We start from the raw sequence: 23,021 nt of genomic DNA, 5'->3' as shown, positions 1-23,021 counted from the left end.
TGACCTGGAAGCTGTACGCCGGCTCCCTCGGCATATAGAGCGAGATGAGTGCACAACCCCAGAGTTGGTCACAAATGGACCTAATGGTCATGGGTATCTTTACCTTTACCTTTACATAATCAGGCTAGTTGTTAAAAAACAACAACACCGGGGGAGGGGGGAGACCAGCCTGCTGGTGGTAATCAAGCCACCAACACCTGCAACCTGTATGTTTTAAGATGGATCACGGCAGGATCTGGTGGACATTCAAATGAGGCCCCTTCAGGTGCTTTTGTGTTTCATGTTGCATCCATGCCTCTTGAGAAGAAACTTATAGTGGTGGAGTCCCTGTCTCTGCAGATATAGTGACCAGCTATTGCTACAGCTGTCGCCGCAAATAATCTTGATGAGATCAGCGCCTGTGTTGCTAAATTGAAATTTGGAGTTGAGCATCTGAATCCCATGAGCCTGCCAGCATTGTTACATTGTCACTAAGCACTCCTTCTCTGCGATGGGAAGGAAGTCACTTCCTCTTCAGCGGCTGCTTTTTCTAATCCTCCCCCACACCAGATGTGCTTAATAAGGCTTCATTCCAAGGAAGCATTTGAGCGCTTAGTTTTACATCGCTTTCCTCACGAGCCCAAAGTTATGTCCAGATGCAACATGAGGTTATTTTGATGTGACATGAAGAAATGTTGTTAGGCTGTTTGAATACTTAGCATACACTTTTTTTGATAATTTGCATGGGATTTATTGTGCGAAGCAAGATGTAAGGGTTTCATGGTCGTTCCCCCCCCCCCAGAAGCCCAGCTGGGTTTTCTGTTGCTTTAACATGGTTAATCAGGTTCTAATCCCATTCATAAAACTTGAGCAATGGAAAATGAAAACGGGGCTTGTGTGTATGGAATCCGTTACGCTAGCAACTGTAAACTTAAGTGTCGTCCAATTAGAATTCCAATATAGGAAAAACAGCTGTGTACTGCAGTGTAATAGAGTTCTGCAGATACTCTGGAAAAGTGCAATCTGAGATCAGAGTTGTATGTTTTTCCCTATTTGGGAATGGCACCTCCAGGAAGAGATTTGGAGTGGGAAAATGACACAGGGTTATCCCTTTTCATCTGGTACCCCCCTCTACCCTTGTATTTGCCCTAAAAATTAAAAAAAAACCCATTGGGAGTTCCAATCATAGATCTCTTGCTGCCACGTTTCGTTTGGTATGGCTGTTTCACATTGCCATGTGAGATAGTGTCAGCTACTTGGTCTCCAGGAGAAGAAGTGAAACAGATTTGGTGAGACTGAATCATGTGTCTTATCTGATATGTCAGAGGTTACAGTGATACTTAGACCTGCAGTAAAGCGATGAGATTAAAAATGTGCCAACAAGTGTTGCTCATTGATAAAGTAGCAATGCAATATGTATAGAATCACATCTTCACTTGTAAAGAAATGTTTTTTGCTGCTATACTGTTGTATATGTCCTTTTAGGATAAAAAGAATGATAGCTGATGGTTCTGAAATGCTTTGGAATTCCATGTGATTATTCTGAAGTAATGGTTATATTGGTACATTATGATACGAGCTGCCCTTTTGTTGTGCAGCTGGATTTGTAAGAGCTATGTGTGCTCTGACAAATGATGGTTTGTCATGGTTTTATTCCCAGGACAAAAGTACATGTGATGCATGTGATTATCTGTAGTCAGGGGACTTATTTATGACTAAACATGTCTCTTGCATAGGGGAGGCAAAAGTTTGTGGAGCACAACTAGGCAGAGGATTATTGTGGTGGGCCAGGAGAAGCATTTTTTCCTACCTATTCATATATGAAAATGCTACATTGGCTTTTCTAGTCTCTGTTGGGGTCCTTAAAGGATCTGTTGTTGGTTCTATGCTCTTTCCATGTTGTCCATGGATGACCTCATCAAATCCCACGCCTTACAGTGTCACCTAAATGCAGATAATGCCCAGCTTCCTCTACCCCAGAACTGCTTCTCCAGAACTCGGGTCTCACATCTCCAGCTGCCTCTCTGTTATTTCTGTTTGGATGCTCTCTCTCTTTTTGTGCCCAAGACTAGACTTCTTGTCAACCTTCTTGTGCTGTCTGGCCCCCACCACTAGCACCAAGGAACGTGGCCTTGGGCTGAAAAACGTTCACCATCCCTTTTTTACCTTCAAGGAAAATTCAGGCAGAATAAACAGAAAGAACTAGAGGATATGATATAATTGACCTCTTATGATCTTAGATAACAGACCTCTTAGGATCTGTTCTGAGGGGAAACATTTTAATAGTATTTTTGAGATGAATAGATTTAGTATGAAAGGTTTTATGGTAGCCTTTTCTAATAGAAATTTTATGCGGAAAGTTTGTCTCAATAATGTCAAGGCCAATGGCTAGTGCAATATTTAATGATGCTAAGAAACTATTATGCCGCAAGCCTGTTCCCATTTATTTATAAAAGATTTCCTACCCACTTTTCAGCATAAGGTCTCAGAGTGCATTACAACCATATAATCACATAACATTAAAATCCAATAAAGCAACTGAAAACAAACCAAAGAATGTGCATCAGACAATAGAGGTGGGTCACAAAAAACAAAATACCTTAACTATCAAAGGTCTAGGGTAAAGAGTTGTGACTTCAGCAACTGACATAAACTATGAAGATTAATATTGATGCACCTCCATTGGAATGGATTTCTGCATTTTGGAAGCTGCCACAAAGAATGCAGTGCTCTGTGCTTCCAGGGGTGGTTAAACTGCCACCTTAACACCTCAGAGAGTCTATAGGGTAGGAGGCAGTCCTTCAGATATTTGGGACCTACATCGTTTAGGGGTTAAACACTAATGTGAGCATGTTTAGTTGGGCCTGGAAACTTATTTAAGAGTAATCCCCCTTGATCTCTGCAGGACTTGTATCTGAGATGTGCATAGTATTGCACTCTTGTAATGCTGCATGAGAAGGGACAGTGTGTGTGGAGATACAATGAGTAACCTGTTGGCCTTGCGTGCTTGAACTCTGTTCATTTGATAGCCAAATTATGCTAAGCAACCTTTTAACAATAGAAGCTGGACCCAATAGGATAATGGCATGGACTAAAACTGCTGTCTAGCCTTTCTTAACACAGAGACAGATGCTATGAAAATGAAGGGCTGAATTTCTGAACTGTTGGCATTTGAATGATCACCAAGCTACTGAATCCTTGATGGAACATTTTCTTGTGCCTGTTCAAACTTCTGGACAGTCTTCTCTCATTGACAATTTGTAAATTTTCCCTCAGGTTGTTGGTGTATTTTTAACATGTGCACTATGTTTTTTACTCACTCACCAACTGATCAGCTAATGCTTTCTCTACCTAGATTTGCCAACAGTTTGCAGCCTCCTGCTATAATCAGTTGTAGATACCAAAATTTCTTATCTTATACCTGGCTGTGCTTTTGAACATGAGCGTATTGTAAGATGGAGCCTGGTGTCAGAGAGCATTTCCAGTGTAGCCTGGTGTTCAGCTCTGAATTGCCAGTGTTCTCCAAACCTGAACTTAGATTTCAGTTGGTTTTATACCACTCCTACCCTCCAATTTTGTAGCAGAAAAATAATGTCAGCTAGATAAGTCTTTTACTTCCACTGTATCCAGAATTATTTCTGCCCAGCTGTTGATGCATCATCTTAAAATACATTGTTCCCAACTACTGAAAAAAACCACAATTGTTTGGTGTAATAAATCTGTTGTGTAACGGCACACAACTGGTTTTATCATAAACACACCTTGGCATTGTTACTCAAAAATAAATGTATTTGATTTTTTTTCCTTTTAAGGCATTGTTCAGATTCAAGTTTTCCTGTTTCCTTTTAAATTAACAATGGCTTTCTCATCTACAGGAAATAAGGTGGATTTTGTTACAAGCATCTGTCCGACAGATCCCACAGATAAATAAACACATGTTCATAAAATATGAAGTGGAGGAAGAGGCTATAATTTTTTAAAAAATAAAAATTATAGCCTCTTCCTTCACTTCAAATTTTAATGATTTACGCAAAATGCATTAGGTGAGGTTGATTTACACCACAGGTGAAAGATTGTATGGAACCTGATATAAGCCCTGTGCTCCATGTTCTTAAAAGTGTGTATGCTGAACTTGTGTAAGAGCAAAGGTGGTTTTAGGGTAGTGTGACTGGTTTGGCAGGACTGGGTACCAGTGCCATTGGGACCCACAACAGTGATGTAGAAAGGAGCTTGATAAGTAAGGGAGCGCTAAATTTTAGCATCACACAGGGTTCTGCTGAAATTTGAGAGCTGCTGGTAAGAGCAAGATCCTGGCTTCATCAGTGCACTCTCCAATATATGTGACCTCAAAATGCATTTTGTGTAAAGGTTTCTGCCCCTGTTGGTCTAAAACAAAGATTTCACCTTCAAAAGCCAAAAGTAAATATGTGTTAAATTCTGGTTACCTCATCTCCCAAAAGGATATTGTAGAGTTGGAAAAGGTTCTGAAAAGAGTAACCAAAATGATCAAGGGGCTGGAGCAACTCCACCACGACAAAAGGTTGCAACATTTCAGCCTTTTAGTTTAGAAAATTGTATGTGGTGTGTGGCAAGTGGATAGAGAGAAGATTTTCTTGCTCATAATTCTAGAAACGAGACATTCTGTTGAAGCTGAATATTGGAAGTTTCAGGATGGAAAAAAGGGAGTGGTACACAGCACATAATTAAAGTTTTGGAATTTGTGATGGCTGCTAATGTGGATGGCATTAAAAGGGGATTAGGCAGATTCATTGACAATAAGGCTATTGGCCATTATGGCTGTGTACTGCCTCCAGTTGAGGCAGTATGTGTTCGACTATCAGTTTATGGAAATCACAAGGGAAAAGAATGCTGTTGCAGTCGGGTTCCCCAGAAGCGTCTAGTTGACCACTGAGCGTACAGGATGCTGGATTAGATAGGACTTTAGTCTGATCCAGCAAAGTCTTCTCTTAGGTTTACAAGAAGAGGGTAAAGATTGCATGCTTGATGCTTCATAACCAATTAGTGTAGGAATCCACACATCATTGCAATTCAATATTGGAGCATGTGTCCTGTGGCAGATGGGTTCCTCCATATATCCTTTTATGAATGCATTGGTAGAAAAGTGTAGCGGAAATGAGAATTTTCAGACAGATTTGGAAGTAGGTGATGGCTTTGTCCAACTATTGACACCTTTGACATCTTGGGATGCTTCAGTTCTTAAACCTTGAGCATTGTAAGCTCAGTAATAGGTGGTCAGACTTTTTGTTGGGCTTGTATTTATTTGGAAGACAATCAAAATATTTAAATATCTTCACCGAGTTTGTTTATTTTAGTGCAGAGTGGAACATTTGCTTTAGTTTTGAGTGACACTTTTTAATTTTGAGTTTTCCTTTAAGGAACATGGAAGTACACTCAAGTGCAAATTCAGGATCTTTAATGCCTTTCTGATACCTGAAATCTTCATTGTAAAAACAACTTTTTCTGTCAAAAAGCAAATATTTGAACAATTACCATTATTTACAAAAGTCAGTGAGTAGAGGCAAAATTGTTTTCACTTGTTTGCATTGGCACTTGCCATAAATACTGTATTGGAGTTATAAATTCTTTAGCTACTGAAGGAATACCTGTTAGCAAGGCAAATCATAAATCTGGCCTCTATGTGCAGGGGAGGAGTTTGAGTTTTGCGCTTATTTAACCTTTGATACATGACCCTGCAGTAAAAGTATTTGAAGAAGCAATGTTGAAAGAAGTGTGATTAATAAGATTTGGTTTCCTATACAACACTTTGTGGGACTGACAGGGATTGCTGCTTTTAATGAAGTGATTTCTGGCAGACTAAGGAGATTTCCTGATAGATTATTTCTTGCATTTCTGTCCTTATCATCAAATGGCAGGAGATATGAATATAGACTTCAAACCTGAGTAAGGATTGATATGCAAATGGAAAGCTACGGTATTGAGAATTTTTGTGTGTGAGAGAGAGGGGGGGAGGAGGGGGAGGAGTGAAAAGAAAGATTTATGTTCTTGTGTTACATGCCTTGTCATTCTATATATGTACTTAAAAAAATGCCTGTTGATAGCGCCAAAGCATTCAGCTAATCCCCAGAGGTTACTGATTTGAAGTCATAACATCATTCAGTGTGTCTGATTGTACAGTGGTACCTCGGGTTAAGTACTTAATTCGTTCCGGAGGTCCTTTCTTAACCTGAAACTGTTCTTAACCTGAAGCACCACTTTAGCTAATGGGCAGTGGCATAGCGTGGGTTGTCAGCACCCGGGGCAAGGCAAGTAAGTTGCGTCCCCTAACCCATGGATTTGCGCCCCCTAACCCGTGGATTTGCGCCCCCTAACACTAACCCCCAGATGTTGCGCCCGGTGCGGCCAGCCCCCCCTGCACCCCCCACGCTACGCCACTGCTAATGGGGCCTCCTGCTGCCGCCGCGCTGCAGAAGCACAATTTCTGTTCTCATCCTGAAGCAAAGTTCTTAACCCGAGGTAATATTTCTGTGTTAGCGGAGTTTGTAACCTGAAGCGTATGTAACCTGAAGTGTATGTAACCCGAGGTACCACTGTATATGCATATGTGAGGCATTGACACCAATCTATGCCTATGTGATTCCTTCACAAGTGAATGTATTTCACCTTCAAACCCCCTTCCTGTGCTTTGGTATGAGGATTTTTTTGAAACCCAAATGTGATGCTGGAGGGAAGGCCGAGAGAGGAGGCTGTGGCCACAATGGGTGAGCTGGGAAGGGAATCCCATCAGCAGTTTCTGGCAGTCACAGGCCTTCTGTAAAAAGTTTTCTAAATCCAAAGTATTTGATCTGGAATAAATTAAGCTAATCTGGCATATTTTGAGTGTAACTGTTGTTCTGCATGATCCATTCCTTTCTTAGGTTTTCAAATACTATGGAAGATGTTGGTGAACTAGTAAGGGCTAGTGTAGTGGTTAGAATGTCAGACGAGTCCTTGGGAAACTCGACTTCAAATTCCCACTCAGCTATGAAGCCTATTGGGTGAGCCTATTTGAGTCTTACGCTTGCAATTTGAGTGCCACCCTTCTGTTTGGAGTGCCACCCTTCTGTTTGGAGTGCCACACTTCCGTTTTGAGTGTTACACTTCCATTTTGAGTGCCACACTTCCGTGTGGATTGTTACACTGACGTCCGTCTGTTTTTTGCTATTTATTTTGCATTTTTGTGGCTCTTTTTGTGTGTGTGTGACTGCGTGGAACCCAATTCAGCTACTGATTGATTGATTGTGTGACTGCAGTACATTGTTTATTGCTTTCATTTTATGGATCAGTGGTCTCATTAGATAGTAAAATTCATGTTAAATTGGTTTTTTTGGGATTGTTATTAAAAATCTGGAACGGATTAATCCATTTTCCATTACTTTCTGTGGGAAAGCATGCCTTGGTTTTGGAACGCTTTGGTTTTGGAACGGACTTCTGGAATGGATTAAGTTTGAGAACCAAGGTACCACTGCAAGTGAAAAAAGCCTAGTAGAAAGGAATACTTTTGTTTCTTTATTGTATTAATGTTAATATGCATGATAGCTGTCAATCACAATTTAAAGCTGTACAAGTTGGAGAGGGGCTGCAGCTCAGTGACATAGAGTATATAACATCTCCAATTAGGTCTTGAAGTATCCCCTGACTGACTGAAACTTTGGAGAGCAGCTGCCAGCCAGTGTCAACAATACTGAGCTAAATGAGCCAATCGTCTGGCTTGGCATTAGGCAGCTTCCTATGTTCCTGTACCTGAGCAGCACACATTATTTGCATATTCAACTGGTACTGCTGATTTGCAAGAGGCGATGCAAATTTGAGGCATGTCTCACTAGATAATGCAATGTTATATACTGTGTTTTCTACACAGTGCTCTTCAACATCTTTTCTTCAAACCAATGCTTGGTTTGGAAGGTGGAGAAATGCCAGATTCAGGTGTATAACATTTTAAAGGGCATATTATCTCTAAGGAATTTAGCCATTTCCCCAGCACACTTAGTTAACCAGATTTGTTTAATAACTTGTAGCAATAATTCTAGAAAATAGCATTTTTGTATACAGAAGTTATTGCTATATAAGAGAAAAAACATTTGAAACTTGGTGACAGTGTGGTAGACTTCTTCCAAGAGTCCAGCAGATTTTCCTTGTACCAAAACAATTGTGTTCTTTCCCTAGAAAGTAAACAAGATTTGCAGAAAAACACAGTGATAAATGTTAGGGCTGTAGCAGAAACAAAGCAGGCTTTTTTTTAAACAAACATTTTTCATGGTTCTAAACTCCATGGATTTTGAAAAGATGATAGCAAACTATTGGTTCTTTCCCATCCAGTTCATGTTTTGTTGAAATATCAAAACAATTGTGTAAGAAAATAACATAATACATTACCGTATTTTTTGCTCTATAAGACTCACTTTTCTCCTCCTAAAAAGTAAGGGGAAATGTGTGTGTGTCTTATGGAGTGAATGCAGGCTGCGCAGCTATCCCAGAAGCCAGAACAGCAAGAGGGATTGCTGCTTTCACTTCACAGCGATTCCTCTTGCTGTTCTGGCTTCTGAGATTCAGAATATTTTTTTTCTTGTTTTTCTCCTCCAAAAACTAGGTGTGTCTTGTGGTCTGGTGCGTCTTATAGAGTGAAAAATATGGTATTTTTGGAATCCCAGAATCTTATTGTCCCTAGAGGACTCACCCTAGTCTGCTGAGGAATGCTTGTGTAAAATCTGGAACATTGCTGTAATGACATGGGAGCATCATGTGAAGGGAAGAATAGAGAAAACCAGAACCCTTGGAAATGGCTTAGTTACCATATCGTAACTTTTGGAAACACTAAAAGCTAAAACTGTTAAATTATAAGCTAAAACATTGTTTACCACAATGATTTGCATTTCAACATCTTCTTTCTTAGATTGCAAGTTTCATTTCCCCACTCTTAGGGCTCTAGACTGGGTGCTATGTGTGCTATATTTCACGTGTATATGCTACTTTACTACTTGCCATCATTATATCATGCATTTGCCTGTTCTCATCTGGCAGCAACCAATGATGTCAAGCGGGTGTAAGTGAAAAGCAGTATTGTGGTAGCACCATTGCAGTGAGGTTTACCTGACTCTTTGAAGGGAAACTAACGGCGTGCGTGGCTGCTGGTTTTGGTGGCAGCTGGAAATTTAACATCCTTTCTGATTTGGCCCTTTGAGGCAAGTCTCACATAATCAGGGTGTGGTATAGTTCTCATAATTATATATATGTATGTATTTATGTATGTACTGCTTGAATCAGCCTCACATAGAAATCTTGCTGTGTGGAAAGCGAGTGTTCTGTCTGCCATAGTAAAGCCCAGATTCTAGACCTGCAATTATATAGGCATTGTGCTTTACGTGAATGCAGATTTTCTTCTATCTTCCAACATGATATAAATGGTAGCTCAACACTCTTGACTTCCATAAGCAGACCAGCCTACAATGAGTTATTTTGCAACTGGAAAATAGGTCTGTAACAAGTGCACTGCTATCCCTTCTGGTTCTACTGGATTAAAATTAGAAAAGGTATATTTAATGTTTTAGGGTCCTTATGTCATGAGCTAGGCCAGTATTAGCTATCATTTCTTAAATTAAACGGTTTCCATTTTCTCTTGGATCTAGATTCTGCAGGAATAGTGGCCATAGTAGCAATGAAGTTGGTTTTAGGTTTCCAGCAACTTAGTTTATACGCATGTGTATTTTAGACTTCCGGGTCGGCGCCATCGCCGAATGGCGGGCTCCCTCCGAGCTCCGGAGGGAGCCGGCTTGGCAGGGGCTGGGTCCTACCGCACCGGCGATGCGGGGACCCTTAAAAACCACGGCCAGATTGAGGCCGTGGACATGGAGACTCGGCTGGCACCGTTAGCGCTCTCCCGACTCGTGAAGGAGCCTTTTTAAAGGCTACGGATCGGGTGCCGGGGAGAAGCGTGGTGCTTTGAGTTCTCTGCTATCCCTGCCGAGCGCAGCCGCATGCCATCCGGCGGAGAGCGCTGACTTCTTCTATTGAAAATTCGGCTCTAAAGAAGAACCCGTGAGTAATTGGAATATGGACTAAAAAAAAGGGGATAAATTTTTAAAATTTGGAGCGAACGGGGGAGGTGGAAAAAAGGAAGTCAGCCCACCCCTAAATTGTAGAAGAGCCAAAACAAAGGACTGGACAACTAAGATCGAGTGTAACCTTATCTTGCCGAATCAGCAACTTTGCGAGGGAAAATTATAAGATTGAGCTGGAGGAGAAAAGTGGAATTGTTTTAAAAAAAGCAACCCCCCCGGAATCCCTGGAGCGATTCGTGAAACTGCCTGGAGAAAAGTGATGGAGGTTTTGACAGCTGTCAAAGAGCTGTCAAAAAGGAAGATTAAAATAGAGACTTTGTTATGAGGACTTTGCCGGTTATATTTGTTACAAATTGAATACAAACTGTTTTAAATATCGGTCAACAAGCTACTTGGTCTGGTGGATGTGATTCTGGAAGGGAACTTTGTTACTGCAATCCACCTAGAGGAGCCGAGGGATATTGCATGTGTTTTTCACAGGAAATCTGAACAGTTGAATGGAACTTTTAATCTCCTGGGAAACTGCAGGAATGGAACATTATTTTGTCTACAGAGGTCTACACACTACAGGAAACAATGGAACTATTTGTTGGAAAATGAAAGGAACATGATGCAATGCTTTGCTCCATGAATAACAAACCTCTGCAGAGACACTAGAAACTTTTGGAAAAAGAACATTTCTGTGGGAGAACAGAGAAATAAAAAGGAGGAGAATGATTGATAAGAACAAGGAAATAACAAGAACTGGACAGAACTGGGGGAACATTTGGGATATTCAGGTTTGACAAGCTTATGGATACAAAATTGGAGTTTTTACTCCTGGATATAAAAACCTGGATAGAAGAAATGGGCCCTTATTTGATAGACTCCTTCTACGATTGGACATCCGTAATTAAAGACTGGCAAAGGACCGGAGGGACATAGTGTAATGTGGGAACTCCAGGAAGATATTAGAAGTGGAGGGATAGGTGAAACGCAAAGGGGAAAGAGGGGAGGGAAAATTGGAATCCAAAGGCTGTAAAATTATTATTCATATTTATCTTACTTCCATCTGTACTATGTTTGAAAGGGGGAAACTCGTGGAAGGGTATAGATCGATCTTAGGGGATGAGAATTTGGATAAATTGGGTTATTGATGAAGAGTGTAATTTGGGGATAAGAACTTGTTGAATTTAATTGCTTATTTGGAAGATTTGGAACACAAGAGGGGGTAGGGAGGGGAAGTCCTAGTTATTGGCAAAAAGTTTATAGATTGGATTTAATTGGTTTTGATTTGTTTTAATTTGGAAAACCTTAATAAAAATTATTATAAAAAAAAAAATATACTCATGTGTATTTTAATATTTTTTTTGTGTGATCAGTGAGAAACATCCTTCTCTACCCCAGCCATTATATCCCGCTAACATTGTTACCCTGTTGCCTTTAACTACCAGGAATTGCTGTGAAGGTAATTGGTATCCCTTGGGCTACTGTTACATTAATCTGCACAGGACATAGAAAACCCTGTTAGCGCAAACCTTTTGTGAATGGGTTTCCGTGCACCTTTCCTCTGTGATACTGATTGGTTCTAACCTCCTAGGGAGAATGGACATAAATGGGACTCAGAAGTCACGGAAAGTTCAGGGTTTGTTTTTTCTCTTCCTGGTGTGCCTACCTAAAGGATTGTCATGGATGGTCATTCATGGTCAGGAGTTGCTATGTCATATTGAATTCATGGAAATGAATCTACAGAGTAATGCCTTTTTCATTGCTATATTCAGTGCTCCCCCCCCCCTAAAAGAATGTTTACAAGTACTCTCATTTTCCTACTCATTTTGAAATACTGCCCCTCAATGAAGCCAAACTTAGATACACAAAATGTTTAGGGGTATGTGTCCCCCTGCGTCCCCCCAGAAAAAAAAGCACTGGCTATATCAAAAATCAAGGAAGCAAAGTACATAACGCTGTTGAAACTCCAGATAGATTTGTTGGAGCAGGAAATTAAGAGGGAGGAATGTATTTAAATGATGTAAAAGAGGAAACATGTTTTCTTACACACACACACACACACACACACACACACGGCTGTGACCTTTAGACTTGCTTTTCTAGGAGTTAGCTCCATATAGCTCAATGAGTAAGTGCACATTGTGGGGCAAAATGTCCTGCCTTTGCCACGGAGGCTCACATAGAAAGCTACATTTCTTTAAAAAATAGGAACTACAGAAGCTAAAGTCCTGCCTCAATCTGAATGCCAGGGTGAACTTCAGAATATTGAACTTGTTTTCTTCAGTTCAGCACAAGCTGTCCCAGAAGAGCTGATTCATATTTGAAGTGTTTATATCTAAATACAGCTACAAAGTGATAAACAATTCAGTTAGCTATTGCCCTACTCTGGGAAAAAAACTAATTCTTCCTCCTTCAGGGAGAGCAATGGACTCCTCAGTATTGATGAGATGTTTTAAAAGTACAGTAAGCCTGTAACTTAACATGGGGGTTATGTTTCAGGGATCGTGACTAAAACCAAAATCGCGTGTAGTCAAAACACATTGGGTTCAATGGTGGGTAGGGTTGCCAACATCATTTCCCTCAGAAACCCACCCCTTTCCTGTCCCCTTTTAATTTTTTTAATTTTATGCTACACACGTGAAGCTGAAAGCATATAAGTTGCAGACTTACTGTAATTCATACTTTGAGAAAGTGGAAACCCTCCTCTCCACTCCACACTTTATAAAATATGCATTGGTCTTCAAAGTCTAGAAATATTGATAAAAGACAAATTGCTACTTAAAATGTCACATTTTGAAATGTTAAAAGTTGTATGAAGACCAGTGGTATGTTTCTAATTGGCTTTGCTGATGTTACTGTAAACTATGCACCACATTATTAAGTCTCTCTCTCTCTCTGTGTGTGTGTTTTCTAGCAGGAGATCTGGTCAATATAATATGAACCATGACAACTCTAAGAAGCCCTCAGGGAAGCCCCCTTATAACCGTTCAGGTTCTCAAGATTCACTCGATGAATTATCCATGGATGACTACTGGAAAGAACTTGAAAACATTAATGAAACCAGAGGCAATAACTCTGAAGAACAAGCAGTGGTTCTGGTGAAGGAGCCTGATGGTAATTATAACTGGAATTAAGAAAACCGTTTCTCTGTTTTGAAGACTCTGTTTTAGATCTTTCATTTATTGTGCTTGAAACCACGTACCAAGATAGATTTAAGATTTGGTCAGTTGGAATTGACTCATGCCTCTGTAAATCTGGCAACACATTGACTGTGTAATGGCAATTATTTTCAAGGACCTGGAATTGCTGTTGTGGACTAGACTATCCTGAACTGGAGGAAAACCATGATACTTTAAGAAAGTACTTGCTTGAATTCATAACTTATGCATATTATTGCCCCAAGATGTGCTTTTTAAAGCTTTTGCAGCAAGAGAGAATTTCCTCTTTTCTTCATTTACATTTCTGCTGTTTTGCAATAAACTGTCACTGGATTTTGACCACTGCTTTGGTAAGGGTAATGGAAAGTTCTTTTGCTTCTTCAGAAGTCATATCTATTCTGGTTACCATAGTACCCAGAATCACACAAAGAGCAATAATTCCTGTAGGAAGTCAGAATTATATAGTAAAAACAACAACGATAAAACAGCTTCTACCTACAGTAGTAAAATGCAGTGTATTTGGAAAAAAGAGAAAGCAACTAAACACCCTAGTGCAAATAAACAGCCCTTTCAGTTGCCAAATGCATTTGACTATATGGTAGTCAATAGGTTAATAGGTACATGATATCTCAGACCTATTTATAGTGGGTGTGGTAGGGACTGTTCTTAAAAAACACAATTGTCAGTCAAGGTGAAATGTGGGGGTTTCCTCATAATGTTTCACCACACCTGCTCCAGGCTGGCGTCATTGAGAGGCCCAAGGAATGGGCCCCTTGAGGAATCCACAAGACTTTGGGTCTGAGGGATTCAGGGATTTTGGATCCTGTGATTCTAAACTTGCTGCCACCCTGCAACTCCCCATTTCAATGCTTTCCATTCACTTGCCACTGCTGGCAATGATGGGACCTCACTTACTGGGCTATGATGGGACCTCCGCCACTTTGGAACACTAGCAGCATGCCTCTACTGCCCAAAGACAGTGGAGAGGCAGTTACATATTGCCACCACCACTATCAACAATGGAGGAACAAGATCATACTCTCAAATAATATTACATTTGAGTAAAATACCCTCCCCACTCCGCAATAGAGCGTCTTTAATGTTTAAAATTATGCAAAATAAATTCTGATTGGAGGTGTGTGTGTATGAACATATAATCATGTTTTCTTGGCAAGGACTCTGAAGCTGGGGGGGGGGGGGAGATAATACCTTAGAACCCTTTTACTGAGAATGCACTTCTGTTTTCTATACTAATTTTAGCGAACAAATGCTGAGGTTCAGGTAAATGTTTCCTAGGAAATGTTCTAAGTCGATGCCATTTCTCTGACATTAAAGCACACTTCTGCAATCCTCTCTTTTGTATGAGTAGCTTCTTATATTCCTAACATGAAAAAAAAAAACCTTGCTAGTTATTTCTATATATAGCAAATGGCCTGCGTTTTTTGTTTGCTGGGACTGTTTTGTTTTTAGTAAACAATGTGTTGCCATCTAGAAACAATGAGGAAATGATCACCTTACTGAAAATCACTAAGGAGTAGAGAACGCAGCAGCAAGCATAATTGGATGCTGCAATACAATCACCCATTTGCAGTAAGATCACCCATTAGCCTTGATAACCTCTGATTAAATTAAACTAATGAAGAGTTGTACTAAGAAAACAAGGCACTGTTACAGCTGGGAGCGAAGGCCGAACTAGCAGAAATGGTGTACAAATCCATTGAATGTGGCAATTGTATATAAATTCTGGTGCTGGGCTTTCTAATTCCATGTAGGAAACAGATTCCACCCCCCCAACCCCGCCACAATCCTATTTTACAGGGAATATGTATGGGGGAAGAACCAAAGGTTTCTGTGCAGATTGTATAAGGAACAGCTTCCATGGAACTGCTTGCAGTTTGGTTTTTTTATATACCTCTCACTTTCCTGCAGAAATCTATGGCTGACTTTGGGTATAACGCAAACCCATGGTCATGCAAATGTCATCAAATTTGCGGTCATGCAAATGTCATCAAATTAATTTTTATCTTCTTTTGTCTGGGCCAGAGGGGGAATTGGAAGAAGAGTGGTTAAAAGAAGCCGGTTTGTCAAACCTCTTTGGTGAAGCAGCTGCTGACTCTCAAGAAAGCATGGTGGTTTTGGCTACGCTGACGCGTACACAGGCAGCAGCCGTGCAGAAACGAGTGGAGACAGTCACACAGACAATGAGGAAGAAAAACAAGCAGTACCAAGTTCCTGATGTGAGAGATATCTTCAAGCAGCAAAATGAGTCAAAGGAAAAAGTGAGTTCCTGGTTTGTGGCTTTTGGTTTAGCCTCACTTAAAAAAAAAAAAACCTGTATAGGAATGTAGGCTATTAGGGTTAAGTTGGAGGAGACACTGTTTCACAAATCTCAACAAGAGGGCATTTTCTAAAGGCTGCTTTGCTTGTTGCATGCTGCTTAGAGGATACGGCCATGCTGCTGGGTTTAAATTTGCTAGGAAGAAGATGAAGTTTTGTGTTTTACTGACAAGGGGGCCTTGCATATATTTTGCGAAGTCTAGCTTTAGTTTGTGAAACAGGTCTTCACATGAAACAAAGGGAAGCAGTTTGTTCAGGCAGCAGATTCAGGTGAGGTGGAGCTCCTTTTTCCTGACTTTAAGTACCAATCAAGTCATAGGGTTTATTTGCTGGCATGTAGATTGTTCAGCTGTGGGATGACTTTCAATATCCCGATGCTTTCTCCAGTTCTGAAAATGGAGAAATCCATTTGTCTGTTAGACTCCCTATTTTACAAATCTGCAAAAATAATTTCCTGTATAGAAAACTTGGAAAGATGCACAGGTTCAGGAGACACCTTTTCCCATTTTGGGAATGTCAGACTTTACTCATTTATGTGCCTGAGAGCCAGACATAGGGGTGTTCTATTAAACTATGAAATTAGTAAATAATAAAATAATAAATTAGCTGATGCTCCATTTATTATGGATGCGATAATCTGTCAGATGATCTAGCTAGTGCTTCAGTTCCCTTTTTGAAGTGAATATTTATCCAGAGGTGCTTTGTGTTATTTTTACTGAATCAAAAAGTGCTGTGCATTCCTTTTTAGAGCAATGTAATTGCATTCTCAACCTGTGGTGACATCAGCCACATATTAGGCTCATTTAAATGTTTGTCCTTTAGCCACATGCTGCTGTTCTGTATTCAAAATCATAAATAACTGCTACAAAAATCAATTACTTACTAAAACAATAGGAAATAACACACACAGCAATTGCACTATTATGTTTATACTTGCAAGAATTAAAGGTTCCTGTTTTCCTCTGGAGCAATTTGGTCCTAAAATGTTGCTGCATAAAACCAAATAAGGAGCAACAACTAGAGAGAAGGCTAGTAATGAAAAGATATGAAACACTTCCCTGGACTGCAATCCTGTGTACCTTTACTTGGGAATGTGTCCCATCAAAATGTGTACCGAAGGGCCAATTGTTCAGTTGTAGAACATCTGAATCACATGCAGAAGATGCCAGCTTTAATTCTGGCATTTCTGGGTAGGACTATAGGCATGGCACTTGTCTGAAACCCTGGAGTGTCATTGCTAGTCAACATAGACAATCCTGAGTGGTCTGACACTGCTTCAGGCAATTTTTTAACATGTACCTAAATTTGATGGGCTTCCAAACTTAGGATTGGGTGGCAAATACGTTCTTAAAGTGTTGTCTGAACTGCTGTCAGTAATGGATGGCAGAAAGAAGCCATCATGTATATAGAAGGTTTCACTGATTCCTCTTTTCTCTGTAGTGCAGCCTTTTCCAATTCAGTGCCCTCCAGATGTGTTGGACTGCAACTCCCATCAACCCCATCCAGCTGTGCTGTGCTGATAAGGTCCAATAGGAGTGGTAGTACCAAACATCTGGAGATTGTTGGGAAGGTTGGGGAAGTTCGCTAGTGTGCTTGTATTTACCCTTCCCAGTTTAGGGTTTGGAAATCTACGAGAAAGATTGCTCTTATACTGAAATAAAGGCTATCAATATCATTATTCATGGGGAATGTGGAGAAGTGTCAAGAGCAAGAAGCGGTTGCACCTGTTCTGGCTAACCTGACCTTGGATTAATATGCAAACTTCCCTGCACTGGAAGAACCTGTTCAAGTATTAGCAGAAGCATATAACCACAGGGAAAGGGGAAGTTCTCTGCTACTTGCCTCAGAAATAGTCGGAGCCCCCCCCCCCCGGCTTTTTGTGGGGAGGAAGAAGAACTTGGCTGACTTTCTGAGGCCCAGATAAAATGAGAAGCTGGGATTGGGACTGTGGAAAATTGGGGCTTCTGAGCAAAAGCCCTTCCCTCCTATGGGGGAAGATGATCCCATTTGGGGTTAAGTTTTTGCCCTCAACACCAGTTTCCTCTGGGGCTGCTCTGCAAAGAAGGAATGCACTGGGAAGCCTTTTCCAGCCCAATATGTTAACCTGAACTGGGGGGGGGGGGGATTAACCTTCTAATGTTCACCTCTCCCTTTGGGTTGAGCCTTACAGGATCCCAGAGTCTCAATTCTGAGCCTGAGCCCAGCAAACCTCACTGACATCTCTAGTAATTGGAACTAAAAAGACCAAGCATAATATTTGTGTGTATCAATGTATTCTTTTTTTAAAAAAATGGATGCACAAAGAAATTAAATCAGAAATGTATAGTCAACAAAACTGTTTTTTATAAACAATGTGCTCTTATTCCAACTGTTTCATTATATATTTATATACTTGCTTGTGTGTGTGTTTCCTATGCATAACAAAAACGGTCCATTTCTCAAACAAATCTTATTTCCCAGTCTGCCCCCTCCAATTCTGTTAATATTTATGAGTTTCAGCATGAGCACCTCATCATACATTTTTTTAGGGCACGGGGCCTTTTGGTTTCCATATGTAATTGATTGTACATTGAGCAGCTGTTAAAATGAATATTAATAATTTCCCTATCCCCTTTAGGCTCTTCAAACTTTCACATGTTCAGACAGAATAACAACTCGGTTATACCTTTGGTTATATACTGCAAGTTCATTCATAGTTTCCAAATTCCAAACATCCTTCACGGTTGGCCATCACAATATGCTTAAAAGCTGTTCTTCATGCAGGCTGTTGTGGGTAATCCTTTGTCTCCCAGATGTTGTTGGGCTCTCAGCTTCCATCAGCCCCAGCCCAATGGTCAGGAACAGGGGGAGTTGTAATTCAGCAACATCTGGAGGACAATAGGCTCCTTGCTTCTGAAGCAGGGATTCTCCATATATCCCCAAAACTCTGGCCTTTCAAGTTTTGAAAGTTTTCAAGTACTGACTGTGTTAAAAATCTTTTCTAAATCTTGGCAATATTTTCTATAAATTCTGTACAGTGGTACCTTGGGTTACATACGCTTCAGGTTACAGTGGTACCTCGCTAGACGAAATTAATTCGTTCCACGAGTTTTTTCTTCTTGCGAGTTTTTTGTCTTGCGAAGCACGGTTTCCCATAGGAATGCACTGAAAATCAATTAATGCGTTCCTATGGAAACCGCTTGCCGGGCTGGCGGTGCGGAGAAGGGCTTTTCTCCCCACTGCAAGCCTTCAGGACAGGTCCGGGAACAGAGGGGAAGGCGCGCTGCGCATCTCCTCTGTTCCCGGAGCTTGCGGTGAGGAGAAGGGCTTTCCTCCCCACCGCCAACATTCAGAACAGCATTCTGAATGTTGGCGGTGGGAAGGAAAACCCTCCTCCCACCGCTAGTCTTCAGGACAGGTCTGGGAACAGAGGGGAAGGCGCGTTGCGCTTCTCTGTCCCCGGACCTGTTCTGAAGGCTGGCGGTCCACCGCCAGCCTTCAGAACAGCCATCTGAAGGCTGGCGCGGGGAGAAGGGCTCTCCGCCCCACCGCCAGCCTTCGGAGGAGCCTTCCGAAGCCTGGCGGGGGGGAGGAGGTCTCTCCGCCCCACCGCCAGCCTTAGGAGGAGCCTTCCGAAGCCTGGTGGCGGGAGGAGGTCTCTCCGCCCCACCGCCAGCCTTCAGAACAGCCATCCGAAGGCTGGCACGGGGAGAAGGGCTCTCTGCCCCACCGCCAGCCTTCGGAGGAGCCTTCCGAAGCCTGGCGGCGGGAGGAGGTCTCTCCGCCCCACTGCCAGCCTTCGGAGCAGCCTTCCGAAGCCTGGTGGCGGGAGGAGGTCTCTCCGCCCCACCGCCAGCCTTCGGAGCAGCCTTCCGAAGCCTGGCGGGGGGAGAAGGGCTCTCCGCCCCACCGCCAGCCTTCGGAGGAGCCTTCCGAAGCCTGGCGGGGGGGGGAGGAGGTCTCTCCGCCCCACCGCCAGCCTTCGGAGGAGCCTTCCGAAGCCTGGCGGCGGGAGGAGGTCTCTGCCCCACCGCGAGCCTTCGGAGGAGGTCCGAGGACAGTGGGGAAGACGCGCTGCGCTTCCCCGCTGTCCCCGGAGATTTCCCTATGGGCTTTCGTCTTGCGAAGGAAGCCCATAGGGAAATTCGTCTGGCGAAGCACCTCGAAAAACGGAAAACTCTTTCTTCTTGCGAGTTTTCCCTCTTGCGAGGCATATGTCTTGCGAGGTACCACTGTACATACGCTTCAGGTTACACATTCCGCTAACTCAGAAATAGTACCTCAGGTTAAGTACTTTGCTTCAGGATGAGAACAGAAATCGTGCTCTGACGGCGTGGCAGCAGCAGGAGGCCCCATTAGCTAAAGTGATGCTTCAGGTTAAGAACAGTTTCAGGTTAAGAACAGACCTCCGGAACGAATTAAGTACTTAACCCGAGGTACCACTGTACATGAAATTCAAACATGAAAACGTCCATGCAAGAGCAATTTTTCTGATGTCTGTCTTAAGATCAGTTGGGAGCAAAACATCTTGTCTATTATTTTATTTTCTGAATAAATATTCAGAATATTTTATTTTCTGCGTTTTAGGAAATTGACAGTGAACACCAGTCTGTAAGAACAAAAGAAAACAAAGAGGAGGACACAAAAGAGGGTAAATCTTAACAAATTTTCTGTATTGTTTCTATTTTAAAATGTCTTAACAAGATATATTGCTGAACAAGTTCATTTTTTAAAAAAGAAAGCTTTTTCTAGGATATGGACCATATTCTGGAGAAGTCTTTTAGACAACCCAAACACGTGTCAGAATCTCTGCCAAGTCAAAAACCTCATCAGATGCAAGGATTTAGTCTTGTGGCTCCAATGCCCTAATTAACCATAACTGTTCCCAGTGTGGATCGAATACCATTGCTATTTCTATAAACAGCAACCAGACCAAAATAATTATTATTTGGTAATCATAATATTCATAAACTCTTACAATCCATATATTGCATAATGAAAGTTGTAACATTTGTTTAATGTCAATGGCAGCAGCCAGTCTTGTGTGCCAGCGCCTCCCTCTCCAGATTATGTGCCTGGTGTTGGGACCCCAGTTGCACACCCTAATGGCAAGCTTTGACCAATTTGTCTTTCCAAAAACTGTAAAGGAGCAGATTAAACAAGTTAATAAAACAATTGCACCCAATTGTTAAGTTAATAAAACAATTGCAACAATTGCATTTGACTAGCTCTGTGAAATCCAGTCATTGGATTAAGATGGGTATATAAATCTGGCTGTTGGGAATTCATAATAAATAAAACTAAAGCACATTGAACTCAGTTGTACTCTCATAATGGAACTAGAGTTCCTCAACTCTTGGATGTATTTATGGAAATCTCAAGACACCAGAGTAATGACTTGGCAACCTTACTGTATTTTGAAGCCTATACAAAGGCAGCTAGGTCCAAGTCTGAGAGACAAGGAAATCTTAAAAGTAGGATAAGGAAGCATGGTCAGAAAAATGACTAATTACAAAACAGGAATTTGTGTACCATAGCCATAAATGCCTGTATATAATTGACTGGGGGGTGGGGGAAACAGGAGAAAGGTATGCTTCCAAATAAGGAGAAAAACAAGAGCACTGCTTTTATCACTAATGATAAGGATGATACCCATGAAGTTTGATATTAAAAAATGGGATATATTACCTATTATCAATATATTTCAGAACTCTGAATACATGTTCAATAAGCAGGAGCCAAGTTGGAAATACAAAATCTTGTGAAACAGAAAGATACCGTCAGCTGAATAATATGTGCTTAGAGGAGCCTTAATGAGCCTTTTCTCTGTTTGCTTCAGCCACCAGGCAGCCATTCACTAGCAAGAACAGTTTCAAAGATGGGATTGCTGCCAAACTGCTGGGTCAGCACAAGGCAGAGAGGCAGACAGAAAAGCACAGGGCTTATGCCAGTAAACTGCTGTAGAATCTTGGTCTGGAAAATTACCAAGCATTTTATTTAAGAATTTCATAACATCTGGTTCTTTTTTCTCCAGTGCCTCTTGATGAGCCTTTAGAAATGGAGAAGTTCTGAAAGGCAGTTTCCATATGCTAACGCTCTCATAGCACTGAATGAAAAGGGAAAAGCTAAATCAGCCTGTGTATATTCTGATATGTTACAGCTGTTGGGAACCTTGCTGTAAAGTGCATCTCTGCTGCCAGGATTGGAATGGGAGAGAAATCTGTTCCATTTGCAGAATTGCCCCAGTTTTGCTGGGTACAAACTTCAGCACCTGTTTCTGGGCTGTGCCAGAGGCTCGTCAGTAATAAGGAGCTAATAGTCAGTGTTGTTTTAGCAGAGCATAGTGGGGGGGGGGCAGTTGTTTTTCCAACGGCAATAGGAATTGCCTGGCATTTCAAAGGCACCAAATATTCTTGAAGTGAAATTCAAAGCTAAAAGCTTGTTAGTAAAAGTTGGGAGTGTCTTTAGGGTTTGGGGCAGTGAGCAAAGTAGGGGAGCGAAGTAATTTTCTCATCTCTGATAATAATCTGTGATAATTAGGTGGTGTTTCACAAAATATTTAAAGCTGCAGTAGTCATCACATTTGCCTCATGATTGAAAAATGATAGTAATTTATTAACTTTGGAACTGAGCAATGCTGCACATTACTTGTGGTATTATCTTTGTAAAGCTAGAGACAGTAACATAATAGCGGTTTACCATCAAGGACGTTTACATGCTAGGAAGTACAGTATAGATTTTTTTTTAAACAGCACAACAGTAAGATTATTAGGGGGAGGGAGGATTCTAAAAATTTGTGATCTTCATAATGTGCCTTGATTGCAAAGCAGTTATATGCTCGTGTAAGGGGACTGTGATCCAGCTGAGGTTCATAAAGGCTCCCATAACCTATCAGAAGGTGGAAGCATTCTGTGAGCAGATTTTCTGTTCATGAATCTCTGGAGCCAATCCATGATTAATTCAGCACCCTCCTCAATTATGGTGATGGAAGTGGGGAAAAAGTTGCATTTAAACTTTAATGACCATTTCCCCCATTTCTTTTTCACCACATCTAGCATCTTGTCAACATATTGATTATGATCATCAAAGAGAAGATGTTCCAGTCACTGAAACAGACATTAACTTGGAAATATCATTTTCGGAGCAGGCAGCTACGCTCAAAGATGACCCAGCAGGCAAAGTCTTGAAGGGCAAAGAGGATGACACACTCCTTCCTGTAGGGGCTTTTTTGGTCTTGCTTTAATATCTTTCATTCTGTGGGGGTTTCTTATTTATTTATCTTCTGCAAAATTACACTGAACAAAATTACACTGGAGAACTTCAAGTTCAAAGAAATAGAGAGTACTACATATTCAGACATGTAGAATGTTGACATGTGTTTAGCCAATATGTGTGTTCGATTGCATTGTTGGTAATGGGGCATTCATGGAAAATGAAGTGTGAAACTGCAGAGTCTTAATCTAGTTTTCTGTGTTCAGTAATGGGCTGGGAAGTGTTCACATAT

General features: G+C 41.3%; 1 protein-coding gene across 6 annotated transcripts in view; it reads left to right on the top strand.

The window, feature by feature from the left end:
• Positions 1-23,021, top strand: part of ARHGAP18 (Rho GTPase activating protein 18) — a 62,199-nt gene that overhangs the window by 19,503 nt on the left and 19,675 nt on the right. For 2 of the 6 annotated variants that reach the window (XM_083731199.1, XM_083731201.1), the window contains exons 2-5: positions 12,961-13,157; positions 15,245-15,480; positions 20,105-20,168; positions 22,573-22,733. In XM_083731199.1, coding sequence (XP_083587325.1) covers positions 12,961-13,157; positions 15,245-15,480; positions 20,105-20,168; positions 22,573-22,733 — 658 coding nt within the window. Of the gene's footprint in view, positions 1-8,694; positions 8,796-12,957; positions 13,158-15,244; positions 15,481-20,104; positions 20,169-22,572; positions 22,734-23,021 lie in introns of those variants that run through there. The other 4 variants (XM_083731198.1, XM_083731200.1, XM_083731202.1 and 1 more) reach the window with 3 other exon arrangements.

The sequence above is a fragment of the Podarcis gaigeae genome, assembly GCF_964106915.1.
Source record: "Podarcis gaigeae genome assembly, chromosome: 3".
Taxonomy (NCBI): domain Eukaryota; kingdom Metazoa; phylum Chordata; class Lepidosauria; order Squamata; family Lacertidae; genus Podarcis; species Podarcis gaigeae.
Note: the sequence above shows the minus strand (reverse complement) of the source record. Positions and strands in the feature narration are given on the sequence as shown.